This window comes from Engraulis encrasicolus, chromosome 1, assembly GCF_034702125.1.
Source record: "Engraulis encrasicolus isolate BLACKSEA-1 chromosome 1, IST_EnEncr_1.0, whole genome shotgun sequence".
Lineage (NCBI taxonomy): Eukaryota > Metazoa > Chordata > Actinopteri > Clupeiformes > Engraulidae > Engraulis > Engraulis encrasicolus.
This window is the reverse complement of record NC_085857.1, coordinates 36,027,793-36,043,166: the sequence shown is the minus strand read 5'-3', so window position 1 is coordinate 36,043,166 and position 15,374 is coordinate 36,027,793. Positions and strand designations below refer to the sequence as shown.

The 15,374-nt window shown below is 41.0% G+C and overlaps 1 protein-coding gene across 1 annotated transcript in view; it reads left to right on the top strand.

Moving 5' to 3' along the window:
• Positions 1–15,374, top strand: part of LOC134450826 (integrin alpha-M-like) — a 63,911-nt gene that overhangs the window by 38,724 nt on the left and 9,813 nt on the right. Inside the window, exons 15-20 of the mRNA XM_063200830.1 lie at positions 98–222; positions 1,720–1,877; positions 5,530–5,696; positions 8,713–8,829; positions 11,872–11,939; positions 12,222–12,366. Coding sequence (XP_063056900.1) covers positions 98–222; positions 1,720–1,877; positions 5,530–5,696; positions 8,713–8,829; positions 11,872–11,939; positions 12,222–12,366 — 780 coding nt within the window. The remainder of the gene's footprint in view (positions 1–97; positions 223–1,719; positions 1,878–5,529; positions 5,697–8,712; positions 8,830–11,871; positions 11,940–12,221; positions 12,367–15,374) is intronic.

Below are 15,374 nucleotides of genomic sequence, written 5' to 3'. Positions count from 1 at the left end.
AGAGAGAGAGGGCTATGCATGCATGCATATATTGTGACTTAACAACCACAATCTTGTTTCATTTTTTTAGTTAATAATTCAATTGGCATTGTTTTAGCGAATTACCGCAAAGTCACTGTCAGAAAGCCTGAGGCAGTTTGGGGTGAAGATTGATGGGACATCTGACACGGACGGACTGACCGATATCGTCGTGGGATCTTATGGACAGGTCGTGCTGCTAAAGTAAGATTCGTTCATCTTGTCTCAAGTTTCTGAAGAGTTCAAAACTCCTTAGTCAACAACAAAATGCTGAAGTGTGGCTTTAGTTCAAGCACATACAAGCGCTTCTCGCTCGCTCGCCTACTCGCCACTCTCTCATGAAACGTTCTCTCGTCCCTGCGGCCAATGCACAAGCGAGAAGTACAGACCTCTGCATTCCAATTGGTTAGTCACTTAATTGCCTCGCTCAAAATTAAAATATTTTCAACTTGGGATCCGTCCACATCGCATCGCTTGTACACTACTCGCCTACTCGCCTGCTCGTCTCGCTGGAACACATAGACATCCTATTGACTTCATTCGCTGAGCGAGTAACTAGCAGCGACGTGTGTGAACGAGGCTTTAAGGGGCAGCCAAGGGAGCTGAATCACAGCTTTGCGGGTTCGATGGCCACCCTCCTTTGAGCAAGGCACCTACTCCAGCGACTAACCGCAGATGGTAAAGACAAAACAAGAATCTTTGCTGTAGCCCAGGGGTGGGGAACCTTTTTCATTCGGGGGGCCACTTCAAATTCCACCAAGGGCCGTAAAAGTCCTCTGGGGGTCGTACTATGAACGTAAACCAGGACTTCCCCCTGCACTTTAGGCTTATATTGAAGGCAGACGCCTTTAAAACAGACCCCACCTTCTCTTGGTCCCCTGAATATAACGAAATATTATATCATATTTCATGTGAAGCTGCATAACAATAGAATTATATCGGGGGCCGAATAAAACGTAGACATAGGTTCCCCACCCCTGGTGTAGCCTAATCAATACCCTGCAGGACAGTTGCTTTGGATAAAAGCGTCTGCCAAATGTAATGTCATTAGGACTATTGTTACTATTTGTGTACGTGTGCGTGTGTGTATGTGAGTGTGTGTGAGTGTGTGAGCACTTTCTCACATGAACCCTGTGGCAGCCTCCAGAGCTGCTGTGTGAATGTTAGAATGCATATGTGGGCATGTGTATTTGAATGAAAGCTCTTTGAGTCAACTGTATAATGGTGTTATTGTGCTAAATAACTACAGATAACTGTAAATATGTTTTGATTGATTGATTGAGTGAGTGTGATGTAATAATCTGTAAATAAACATATGCTTGCAGTTTACTGATGTGTGCTCATCTCTAGGTGCAGCTGGAGAAGATATGAATCTCATTGTACTTGGATAATGGTCTTCTCTTCTCTTCTCTTCTCTTCTCTTCTCTTCTCTTCTCTTCTCTTCTCTTCTCTTCTCTTCTCTTCTCTTCTCTTCTCTTCTCTTCTCTTCTCTTCCATTTGCTTCTCTTCTCCTGTCCTCTACTCTCCGCTCCTCTCTTCACTCCTCTTCTCTTCTCTTCCATTTGCTTCTCTTCTCCTGTCCTCTACTCTCCGCTCCTCTCTTCACTCCTCTTCTCTTCTCTTCTCTTCTCTTCTCTTCTCTTCTCTTCTCTTCTCTTCTCTTCTCTTCTCTTCTCTTCTGTGTGGTCTCATCCTCCGTAGGTCCAGGCCCGTCTTCAACGTGTCGGCCCACCTGTCCTTCAGCCCCTCGGAGATCAGCATCCTGCAGTTTGACTGCATTGACCAGCAGGGGGGGCCTCTCCCCTTGATCAACATGTCCCTCTGTTTCCAGATGAATGAACAAACCAAAAGTACAACAGGTTAGTTGACCAACCACCCAACAGTGGATTTTTAAGATATTCACCCAGGGGTCTTTGTTTTTAGTTCATTTCGCACATCATTATTAGCCTGGTCCTGCTATACTACCATTTCATTTTGTATTCATGGTCTGGAGGTTGTGTGATCTGATGCAATTGCAGGAAGCGGGAAGTTTGCACTCAGTTATGATTTGAAATGATTGGATAGCTCTCACCCAATCGCAGACCGTTACTCAACAACAACATAGCGTAGACTAGAGCCATTGGCGCAGACGTTTACGTCATCGTCACGAGCATCCTCCCTTTTGCCCCCACGTGGGGCGCTTATTCGCCTATTGGCTGTTTTCTGGGGAGGGTTGGCCGGTCACATCCATACCGCTCACATCATTCCACAGAAAACAGGGGCCAGACAAAGAAAGTAGCTCCACCTTCTTTGGGCCAGACTAGTAGTGTAGCCAATCCTTTGGCGGAAGTACGTAGGATGGCGCGCAAGGCTACATCATTACACCAAGACAAAGAAGTTAGATCTACTTTCTTTGACCAAGACAACTTAACACTAGACTGACGCACCGACCAACGTCTGTCACTTCCTGAGAAGGGTCTGGATTGCCCTCCGTTTTTGTTATATTTTAAGACACTACCCCTGTTATATATAAATTAGCCGTTACCAGAATGGCAATGTCCAAGTCGTAATGTATAACTGAAGGCCCTGTACACTGTCATAGTGGTGTAGTACTATGGTACTTAAGTTTTTGCATTGATTATTAAAACGTCCCAGTGTCGGGACGGTGTCTGGTAAGGGGCTACCCGATCTAACCTTTAATTTAATGTGAGTGATCAATCGCTGCTGTTTGGTTGTGATGTATGCAATTACTGAATCATAGGCAGACACGACCGAATAAAGATGTCATGGTTGTGTAACAGTACAATTCTGCATCCAATAATATTTCTATGTGTGTTCTATTTTTCCATGATATTTCTATTTATTTGTGGTTTGTTATTTATGTTCACAATGTGGTGGTGTATTGTTCTGCTACGGTTGTACTACGGGAGTTATTGGAGCTTATTGATTAGGGTTCCCTTTTGGAATGTTAAGGAGGGGGAACGTTGAGAAGGGGGGACTGCCGTAACCGGCGGGTCAGTTTTTACCTCAGGGATTGTTTCGAGATGTAAGTGTTGTGGTCAGCCGAAAATAAAGAATCAACTCGAACTGTAACCCGTGTCTCCTCGCCTCGTCTGAACTGGAGTGTCTTATGGTTGGTAACCAACTTTTAAGGGTTACAGTTACATTACTTTCCTGATTGAGGCTTTGGTTGTCCCCTTACTTCCTGACCTAGAATGCTGAGGTGACATAAAATTAAGCAGAGACACCAGCCTGACTAAGACACGAGACAGCAACATAAACAAAATGGCAACCCCACGTTTCATGTGGGTTTAGGAGTATAAACAGGAAGCGTGTTTTTATTTTTGACCGACCTTTACCTGAAGCTGGGTGAGAGGGCAGGGGAAAATGAGGGTGTATTATCCAGTGGTAGGTAATGCTCTGTAAACCCAAGGCGTCACCTGTTTTATATGTTTGCTCATATCATGTACGTAGCTAGGCTGATGAGCTCCACCGTCATCACAGGAAGTTGAATTGTGACTGGTCATGAATTTTGTCTCATTCGTGACGAAACACTTTTTTGTTTGTTTTGTCAGTAACAGTTTGCGTAAGGGCCAATTTCCTAACCAAACTTGACGTAGGAGTTGAGTATGACGTTTCAGACGTGCATTCCTGAGCACGCAGGAAGAGTGACATTACAGTTTTTCTCGATTGTTTACACACAATTTTCGGAATCAGTTCTCGAATTCTCAAAACTCTACACACAAATCTCCAAACTTCACACACAACGGGCAAAACTCCTCACTACCTCTGAAAAATGCACGTCTTGTCTCAAAACAATGTACTCTCTTCTAAAAGGTCATTTTGTTCTCAAATGACACACACAAGCAGTCATTTTACAGTTTTTCTCGATTGCTTCCACACAAATTCTGGTACTTCACACACAATTCTCGGAACACCTCACCCATTTCCCAACTACCCTAACCAATGTCACTGAACACTAAGCACAATTCCTTCTTTACACTCATATTTCAGTATTAAAACACACTCTTTTCAAACCACTTCACACAATTATCTGGATTACACACAATTTTCATGAAGGAAATCACTGGTTGTTGCATTGAACACACTGTCAGTCAAAATACTAAATTCAACTGCCATACTATGTTCACTTCCTCATCACATGGGCAGACTCTCTTCATACCGGTTTACAATCTGAAATCATCACCCCATAACGACACACATTGCATGTGATATTGATGAAAACATGAGTGGATGCAGTGAGAAAACACATTTGTTTAGTTTTTGAACTCCAAAATATGTTATACAGGAGATCACTTTCATGTGGTTACCCAATATTTTACAATAAATGAGTGCAATTTTTTTCAGAAAAATATGTAAAATACACACACGTCTGTGTACTCCAAGTCTAAAAACAATATTTCAGCATTTTACTACAGAAAAATACCCTCTTTAGTAAGTAGAACACTGAAGAAAATAAGTTTCTACTGTGTGTCAAGTTGAGTATAGATTTTTACCTTGTGCATATTAGTGTTCAATGGTTCACATAAGAGTGTATTAAAATGACTACTTGTGTGTGTCATTTGAGAACAAAATTACCTTTTTAGAAGAGAGTACATTGTTTAGAGACAAGACGTGCAATTTCAGAGGTAGTGAAGAGTTTTGCCCGTTGTGTGTGAGGTTTGGAGATTTGTGTGTAGAGTTTTGAGAATTCGAGAACTGATTCCGAAAATTGTGTGTAAGCAATCGAGAAAAACTGTAATACACTCTTGTGTGAACCATTCAACACTAATATGCACAAGGTAAAACTCTATACTCAACTTGATGCACAGTAGAAACTTATTTTCTTTAGTGTTCTACTTACTAAAGAGGGTATTTTCTGTAGTAAAATACTGAAGTATTGTTTTTTTTACTCTGAGCACACCGATGTGTGTATATTTTACATATTTTTCTGACATTTAAAAAAATGGCACTAATTTATTGTAAAATATTGAGTAACCACAAGAAAGGGATCTCTTGTAACATATTTTGGAGTTCAAAAACTAAACAAATGTGTTTTCTCACTGCATCCACTCATGTTTTCATCAATATCACATGCAATGTGTTTCCTTATGGGGTGATGATTTCAGATTGTAAACCGGTATGAAGAGAGTTTGCCCATGTGATGAGGAAGTGAACATAGTATGGCAGTTGATTTTAGTATTTTGAATAACAGTGTGTTCAGTGCGACAACCAGGGATTTTCTTCATGAAAATTGGGTGTAATCCAGATAATTGTGTGTAGTGGTTTGAAAAGATTGTGTTTTAAAACTGAAATGTGAGCGTAAAGAAGGAATTGTGCTTAGTGTTCAGTGACATTGTTTAGGGTAGTTGGGAAATGGGTGAGATGTTCCGAGAATTGTGTGTGAAGTACCAGAAATTGTATGGAAGCAATCGAGAATAACTGTAAAGTTGAGATGTTTCCATTTATTGTCCTGTCCGGTTTACTTTCCACTTTACTTTTTTGAACATGTCGGTTTATTGATTTCCACAGATCGAATGGCAACAGGGCTGAAGCTGGAGTATGACCTGGGTTTGGACCCGGAGAGGCAGCGCAGCCGAGCTTTCCTCGCAGCCAATGACAGCTCTTTGAGACGTGTCCGGACTGTGGTTCATCTCAACAATCCCAGAACTTGCAAGATTTACACCATGTACATGCCAGTAGGTTACTTTTTTGGTGACGTGTCCAGAATTTTAAAGGAACAGTCCACCCTTTTTTGATTTTCACATATTTGCAGTATTTCCAAGCATTATTCATGAATGTGCATATCATTTTCTTCTCAGTTTTTTTCAGTACTTAGATTTATTGGATCAGAATTATTAGCACAGCTTAGCATAATCACTGGAAGTGAAAGGAGCCATTAGCATCAAGCCACAAATGATCACAGGACAGGATTAAATAGCTGTTTTGCACTCTGATGAATTTTACATTAATTTTAAAGTACTTTATACTGTAAGTACATTTGATTATGTTTTGTTTGCCCCCATAGACTTGCATTGTATGTTTAATTTGGCTATACTGTTAAACTAGGCAATGGAAACAATTATATCCTCCTGACTACCAGCAGTTCATTTTTGTCCTCTCTAGAGGACATTTGTAAACCGCAATATCTCCCACCCCATACACACTATTGTGCTAACTCCCAATGGTCTTTGAAGAGGACATTCAGAGCTTTCCAATGATACCATGTGTGTAGGGGTGGGGTTTAGGGAACTTTCTATTTCTTTGCAAGGAAAATGGTGTCCATTAAAAATAGGCCGCTTTTGGCTAAAGGGAAAGTAAATGCATAATACTTTAAAGTGGGCAATTATTGTCTTAAAACATCATCTTTATATGTTATTTCAATCTCTTCAGAGCACAATTAAACCATTTCTAAATTAATGTAACATTATTTAATTCCCATATTTAGGCATTAAATAAATGTCCTCTAAAATGGACATTGGTAGTGACATCTTCCATTTTGTTAGTATTTTTCTAGTCAGAAAGTCAGTATGAGAATCAGAAGGAGAGACACTTTACAGCACATTATTGATAAATAATCCTAGATGTGATGTTTGAGGAAGATGCTGAAGGTTCAGAGACCTCTTAGGATTCATTTCAAGCAGGAAAAGTAGAATCAGAATAAGCAGAACGTTTCCTATTGATGCATTTATCGCCCCATGTGGAGCATGACTCTGATGTGTGTCTGAACTTTGCAGGACAATATTTCAACCAAAAATTAAATTAAGACTAAATTAATCCTATAGACATGAACACATGTTTGTTCCAGAGATAATTACTCATATTTCACACATCAGAACTATAAAATTAGTCAACTGTGGTGAAAGTTCTCAGTTGAGGGACCACATGTCATTCAAGCTTCAACTGCAAGTCCAGTTGCTTAAAACAAAATTGCTTTGACTTGAGATGACCTGCATGAATGATAATGGTCACAGACACATCCAGTTTCCACCTCAAACCAATAAAACACTCATTGTAAACTCATAAATGCTCAAATTTACTAATTATTAAACTGATTGTTATGCTTTTTCATCCAGATTGATTGATAGCAATTAAGGTACATTTTCAATGTACGGCCTTCCAATGTCCACTGTAATGGACACATTAAATCTTTAAAATAAAAAATAAAAATTCAAAAAAAATGTTGTCAATCTCATTTTTTGCCTTCAAACAATTGGGGGAGTAAAAAAAAACAAAGATTTTAAAACTTTTTTTCCCCTGGTAGTCAGGAGGACATTCATGAATAATGCTGGGAAATACTGCAAATATGTGAAAATCAAAAAAGGTTGGACTGTTCCTTTAAATCACCAAAGCTGATTCTGATTGAGGCTTTCGGTTTCATTCTCAGGGTGAAAGTGCTAAGAGTGTAGCGGCCTCAAGATATTAGAAATGGAGTGCGTTTATATGCTGTGTTCAGTATCCAGAATATGAGGAATATCCAAGTTATGATCATATTCGGGATAAGGTGTTTATATGAGCACAGAACGTTATATCCTGGTCTACACTCTTGGCCGTTATAGAGTTCTCTTCAAATGCGTGTAGCCTGGATACCAGCAACAGCGTTCTATGGGAAGCCCCTTAATATCCCGATCATATTTGGGATACTGAACTGCATGTATACGCACTCATTGATCCTTGTTGTGCTGCAGCTTATTACTTCTGCCAAGGAGGTTATGTTTTTGGAAAGCAAACTGGTCCACTTCAGAAAGACTCTGACGTTTCGACGCAGTGCGCGTCTTCTTCAGTCATTATGTTTGCACCACAAGGAAATAACTGAAAAGTATCTGAGTGCTGGGCTTACTCTTTCTGAAGTGGACCAGTTTGCTTTCCATTGTCTACCGTCCTGGGGTCCGTATCTCGAAAGCGTCTTTGCTAACGACGGTAGCAACGTCCTTCGTAAGAGCGACTCAACTCTCTCTCGACAGCGACGCTCACCACTAAATCCAAGGGAATGGTAAGACGGTCTTAAGACGGTTAGCAACGACAAGAATCGAGAAACGGACCCCTGGACTGGAAGCACCAAGAAGGTTAGAGCGCAAGTGACTTCCCTTTTAGGGGTTATGTTTCTGTTTGTGTTGGTTTGTCTGTTTGTCTGTCTGTCTGTCAGCAGGATAACTCCAAAAAGTCATAAACGGATTTTGATTATATTTTGTGGAGTTATTGGAAATGACAAAAGGAACAAGGGATTCAATTTTGGGGGTGATCTGGATTCCGGACCCAGGAATGTTTCATTTTTGCTGAATTGCAGATGCTGTAATGAGAAATGAATCTCATGTGAATTCTCCTCTCTATAGTTGACAAACTTAATTAATAGCTGCTCAGAATTATGACACTCTTTTTTCTGCAGGGGGCCTATCACAACCTGTAGCATAGGGGCCCCGGGCCATCTTAATCCGACCCTTTGTGTGACACATCACTACATTATATTACATTGCACTTAGCTGACACTTTAATTTATTCAAAGCGACTTACAACTATTATTTTTCAGGGTATTGGTTACAGTCCCCGGAACAATGTGGGGTCAGGTGCCTTGCTCAAGGGCACTTCAGCCATGGATGGAGATGTAGGGAGAGGTCAGGGGGGATTCGAACCGGCAACCCCTAGATTGAAAGACCAACTCTCTAACCACTAGGCCATGGCCATGGCTGCCCACTAATAGAGTCTCTTCTCCTGCAGCGCTGCGTGATGGACACACTCACTCCTGTCGGCATCCAAATGAACTTCTCCCAAGCTGAGAACCACCAGCCATATGGAGTGTTGAATATCGACAGCAAGACTGAAGCTTCTTTGAAGGTACTTGGTGCCCTTTTCTGTTTTGAAATGGTAGTGAAGGGTCAACGCTCAACTGTTGAGAAGGAGCAGGAATTAGCGGGCACTTCTAAATAAAAAGGAGAAAATCAGCACACTTAATGTCTTTTCATGTGCAAAATAGCTTTTTGTTTTACAGACAGAGTCTGCCTGATGAAGTTCTAAGACTGAAAGCTTGCAGTCCAGTAAAGCTATTTTGCACAAGAAAAAAACTACTGTAAAGTGTAGCAATACAGATTTTCTCCTTTGTATTTTGAAAGAGAAAAAACAATGTTTTTTCAATTCTTTGTGCGGTGCAAGCTGTGAGGTGCATTCTTGTATAAAGATAAAAGAGACAATATTTTCCAATGCCAAGTTTATTCACCAACACCGTTTTGGGCTGTGCAGTCTTTCTCAAGTCTTTTGACTTTGACATGGTGTACGGTAACACTTTAGAATAACTACCTATTCACAGCTTTATAAACAGTTTATAAATAATTAACTAATTATCAACAAAATGTTTACAAATAGAAATACTATGTTAACAGCAGGCACAGCGCAGTCACATCGATCCTGGACATTTCTCCTTCAAAGACCAGAAGGCATGAAACCACATAAAACTCACACAGTAGAAGTTGATTCCCACTCCACTGTGCAGTCGTAGTTTGGTTATTAGTCATCCACAAACGTTTGTAAATGCTTTTTTAAATGTTAATTATTATTAATTGTTAATAAAGAGTTTATAAAGCTGTAAATAGTTAATTATTCTGAAGTGTTACCGGTTGTTAGATTTTGGACGTTTCCAAAATTCTCTTCTCCAAGAAAAATTGAAGACTGAATACTCTGCGTTGTCTTTTAACTGACTCACTTGCAAAAATAAAATAAGTCTTGAGTTCGTAATCAAAAGGATCGATCAGGATACAATTTATTATAGAAAAAGTGAGATTACAAAAAGAATAAGAAGAAAATAAAAGAAGTAACAGTGGAAGAAAAATAAAGGTTAAAAAGAAATGAAAATGAGACTAAGTCTCACAGCGTCTCACTAACTAGTCAGCATCCTATGTCTGGCGAAATGACAGGCAATCGACCATTGACAAAATGGTGGCAACGTTTTTTATACTGTCTTCCGCATGTCAGCAGGTTACACGTATGCAAGTATGATCTTACAGTTTTTCTCGATTGCCTACACACAAGTTCTGGTACTTCACACACAATTCTCGGAACATCTCACCCATTTCCCAACTCCCCTAACCAATGTCACTGAACACTAAACACAATTCCTACTTAACACTCAAATTCCAGTTTTAAAACACACTCTTTTCACACCATTACACACAATTCTCTGGATTACACTCAATTTTCATAAAGAAAAACACTGGGTTTCTCATGGAACACACTGTCATTCACAACACTACAATCAACTGCAATACTATGTTCACTTCCTCATCACATGGGCAAACTCTCTTCATACCGGTTTACAATCTGAAATCATCACCCCATAAGGACACACATTGCATGTCATATTCATGAAAAATGAGTGGATGCAAGGAGAAAACCCATTTGTTTAGTTTTTGAACTCAAAAATATGTTATACAAGACATAACTTTCATGTGGTTACCCAATATTTTACAATACATTAGTGCAATTTTTAAATATTTAAAAAAATATGTAAAATATATACACGTCTGTGTACTCCGAGTCTAAAAACAATATTTCAGTATTTTACTACAGAAAAATACCCTCTTTACGTAGAAAGTAGAAAACTGAAGAAAATAAGTTTCTACTGTGTTTCAAGTTGAGTATAGAGGTTTTTTTTTCATAGCAATAGGCTATACAGTACGGTAATGTACTGCCAAATAGGCAGTGGGGTTCATCTTTGTGTTGTTTTTGCGAAAAAGACATAAAAATCTTTCTGTTTCTGTTTGTGTGTTGTGGGAATTAAGTTTTTCCAACTTATGTCACAGTATCCATGCAATCCAGAACAAAAAAAGCCCAAGTTAGTGGGAGAAATTAGTTTTACCCTGGCCCCAACAGTGTTTTGTAAATGTGTTTTGTAGTGACTGTCTGTGTGTGTCATTTGACGACAAAATGAGGTTTTTAGAAGAGAGTACATTGTTTTGAGACAAGACGTGCATTTTTCAGAGGTAGTGAAGAGTTTGGCCCGTTGTGTGTGAGGTTTGGAGATTTGTGTGTAGAGTTTTGAGAATTCGAAGACCGATTCCGAAAATTGTGTGTAGGCAATCGAGAAAAACTGTAATTAGGGAAGATGGCGTCCCCATGTCTACTGTACAGTAGTGACGAATAGCGCTGGGTATCGCAGCCATGTTCCTGTATCGATTCGATTTCGATTCTTAGGACTTTGAATCGATTAATCACGATTCAGTTCGATTCGATTCATTCCGAATTGATTCAGTCCGTTCCTTTCTTGGTGCCAGGTTTTCCCCCAAAAGATGCTGTGAGGGCTGTGGCTTGACAGTGTTAACAGATTGGTAATTTGTAATAAGTAGGCCTAGGCCTAATTGACTAATACCTACTGGGTATTTTCCATAGACCTAAATTAAACAAAAAGAACAAAAAGAAAAAGAACCAAAAATCGATTTTGTGCCCTGTAAATCGATTATGTGAATTTTAGATTAAATTGATCGATTATCGATTAAATCGATTATTTTACCAAGCCCTACTGACAAATCATAAAAACACATATCGCTTATGGATAGAAAATAGGCCTAGGATGGCCTGTTCTAAACAGGATTAGGCCTCTATGGATGGTAAAAATGTACATGCTTTGTTCTCTTTATTTGAGTGATAAGAATTCCTGCTGTGCTGTTACTTAGACGCTGTGCATGCAACTTTGAGCTTTTGAATTTATGGTTATACTGTGTTCTAGTTTTTCTAGTTTCTATGATGACATTGCTTGAGATGTTGCGTTACTGTGTCTTTCGCATGTAGAACAAAACAAATTATGTCTGTTTTAATGCACATATCAAAGTCCAACTGAAATGTACGTTTGCACTTCTGTCATTTCATGCTGTTGGTCGTCTTTGGCAGGTGCCGTTTCAGAGACTGTGTAAAGGTGACGACTGCGTGGCAGACCTGCACATGGATTTTGATTTCACGTGAGTTACTGATAGCACTTTCACAAAGCATTTCTCAAATTAAAAGAAAATTCACGTAAAAACTCAAAGAGCAGTTAGGTAACAATTTGCATTTTACTTATTGATTTTTGAGAATTCTTTGGCAGCATTCGACACACAGCCAATGGCATGTCACCCGATGGCGAAATACTTGCTAATAAAAAAGTAATTCAGTCTCTATACATTGCTGTCACCCTTGTTGTGGTCTTGTGTGTAAAATATGGACAATAAAATAAAAAAATGGAAATATCTCTGTTTTCAAAGCTCTGCAGAGATGGTGGTGTTTACTTCGAAGAACAATTTGTTTCTGAAACTGGCGCTGTCCAATTGGGGGGATGACTCCTATAACACGAGTCTCCGTTTCCAGTACCCCCTAGGAATCTCCCACTCAAAGCTAACAGAAATTCCGGTGAGAACAACTATACACTAAATGTTAAATGTCTAGTGTTATACATTTCAAATGTCTCCGACCGATATGTCAGCTTTCGAAATAAATAGTTACCACAGTTTCCACAGTCTAAAAGTGATTCCTCTTGAAATAATTGTGTAACGGAGGCTAACTAGCAGAGTTTCCGTGGATCGTTGGTAAACCTCCCTCCCGAAAGCCTCATACAGTGTCGATGCCGTTGGGCTGGGGGACTGGTCCTTTAGTCCAGCGGTATCGTACTGTGCCTCCCATTTCCGAACCGATGTAGTTGACGAGGTCGCAGGTTTGCGCCCCAAGGGGGACGAACAGGTGCATGATGACCTCCGTCACAGTGGTGCCGATTGACCCGGGATGGGATTGAGGTTTAAGGGGAGAGTGTTACGGAGGCTAACTAGCAGAGTTGCCGTGGAACGTTGGTAAACCTCCCTCCCGAAAGCCTCATACAGTGTCGATGCTAAGGGACTGGTCCTTTACCTCCATGCTAGCAGTTAGCATTGAGTCTTATGAGACCAGCTGGCGGCTAACTGGTCTCATAGACTCAATGTTAACTGCTAGCTTGGAGGTGAAATTTGCAAAGCCATATCAAGTTCAAGTTGGTTTTATTGTCAATTTCTTTACATGCAGTGGTCATACAAAGAATTTGAAATTACGTTTCTTGCTTTCCCATGCAGACATAGACTAATCTAGGTAAGGACATAGACAGTATGGACATAGACAGTGCTCATAGAGACAATTAAAGTTCAAGACTGGACAACAGAAGACTTGTAGAGAACATACATTAAGAGGAGGTATTTTGTTGTGCTTTTTCTAAAAGTCCTTTATAGCGTTCTGACATAGTAATAGTAGCATTTGAAGAAAAATAAATATTAAAATAGGTCTATCAAGTACACCAGCAGCAGTGTGTGTGTGTGTGTGTGTGTGTGTGTGTGTGTGTGTGTGTGTGTGTGTGTGTGTGTGTGTGTGTGTGTGTGTGTGTTTTTTTAGTGCAGGTAGAAAGTGCGGTGTGCATCTGTGTGTGTGTCTGTGTGTCTGTGTGTCTGTGTGTGTGTGTGTGTGTGTGTGTGTGTGTGTGTGTGTGTGTGTGTGTGTGGGTATGAGTTGTGTGTCAGTGTGTGTATGTTTGGGTTTAGTGCAGAAAGTGCGGTGTGTGTGTGTGTGTGTGTGTGTGTGTGTGTGTGTGTGTGTGTGTGTGTGTGTGTGTGTGTGTGTGTGTGTGTGTGTGTGTGCATGTTTTGAGTTAGTGCAGGTTGAAAGTTCAGTCACAGATGTAGTAGTGCAGGTGGAATGTTCAGTCGCAGATATGGTGGTGGGGATTGGGGGGGGGGGAGTTGTCAGTGGCCTGGCTGGCTAGAGGCTGACAGTGGAGGGAGAGTGGGTTGAGTGTTCAGTATCTTGATTGATTGATGCATCGTGCTGCTTGCAAGCCTGGTGGTACGGGAACGGAGGCGCCTGTACCTCTTTCCAGAGGGCAGGAGGCTGAACAGTTTGTGTGCAGGGTGGCTTGTGTCTTTGATGATCATCAGTGCTTTCCGGGTGGTGAGGGTGCGGTGTAAATGTCCTGCAGGGACGGGAGTGGTACTCCAATGATCTTCTTCGCTGTGTTCACAACACGCTGGAGTGTCTTCCTGTTTTTCTCCGTGCAGCTTCCTCCCCACACTGTGATGCAGCTGGACACGACGCTCTCTATGGTTCCTCTGTAGAATGTTGTCATTATGGAGGGTGTAGCACTTGCCTTCTTTAGTTAGCACAAGAAGTAGAGACGCTGATGGGCCTTCTTCGCCAGTGATGTAGTGTTGGTGGTCCAAGAGAGGTCGTCGCTGATGTGCACTCCAAGGAACTTGGTGCTGCTCACTCTCTCCACAGCATCACCGTCGATGGTCAGTGGTGGCAGTTGTTTTTGGACCCTCTGAAAGTTGACAACAATCTCCTTGGTCTTGTTGACATTCAGCAGGAGGTTGTTGTCTTTGCACCATCTGGCCAGCAGGTCTACTTCTTCTTTGTAGTGAGTCTCATCGCCCTTAGTGATGAGGCCCACCAGTGTTGTATCATCCGCAAACTTCACTAGATGGTTAGTGCTGTGGGTCGTTGTGCAGTCATGTGTCAGCAGCGTGAACAGCAGGGGGCTGAGAACACAACCTTGCGGAGCCCCCGTGCTCAGGGTCAGGGTGCTTGAGGTGTTATTCCCTACCCATACTGCTTGTGGTCTCTGCATCAGGAAGTCCAGCAGCCAGTTGCAGAGGGAGGTGCTGAAACCTAGTTTGTCCAGTTTTCTGATGAGTTGTTGTGGTATTATGGTATTGAATGCTGAACTGAAGTCAATGAACAGCATTCTCACATATGAGTCTTTATTGTCCAAGTGGGTGAGGGCTGGATGGAGGGCAGAGCAAATTGCATCCTCCGTGGATCGCTTGGCTCGGTATGCGAACTGGTAGGGGTCCAGGGTGGGGGGTAGGGTGGCTTTGATGTGTGACAGGACTAGCCGTTCGAAGCACTTAATGATTATGGGCGTCAGTGCTACAGGACGGTAGTCATCAAGAGAACGGTAGAAAGTACAGGAGAACAGTAAAACCATATTATTAAACTCAAGGGGAGGTGTAAAATAAGCTTATTTCCAAACATGGGACAGTATCACTTTAAGTCCAGCGGTATCATACTGTGCCTCCCAGTTCTGAACCGATGTAGTTGACGAGGTTGGAGGTTCGCGCCCCGAGGGGGACGAACGGGTGCAAGATGACCTCTGTCACAACTGCACCTGGGAAGAAAAAAAAATCTTATCAAGGTGTACAGGCCACCTTCTCAATCAAATGTTAAAGGTTTCAAAATGCTATTTATTATGTAATTAATTTATTTTTACTTTTACTCTTATGACCTACTGTGTTATTATTCTTGCACTTACATGTAAATGTATGTTCATGTCAGCCCTGTGTATGTCTGTGTCTTTGCATGAGATAGAGAGAAAAACAATTTAAATTTCCTTGTATGACCTGTGT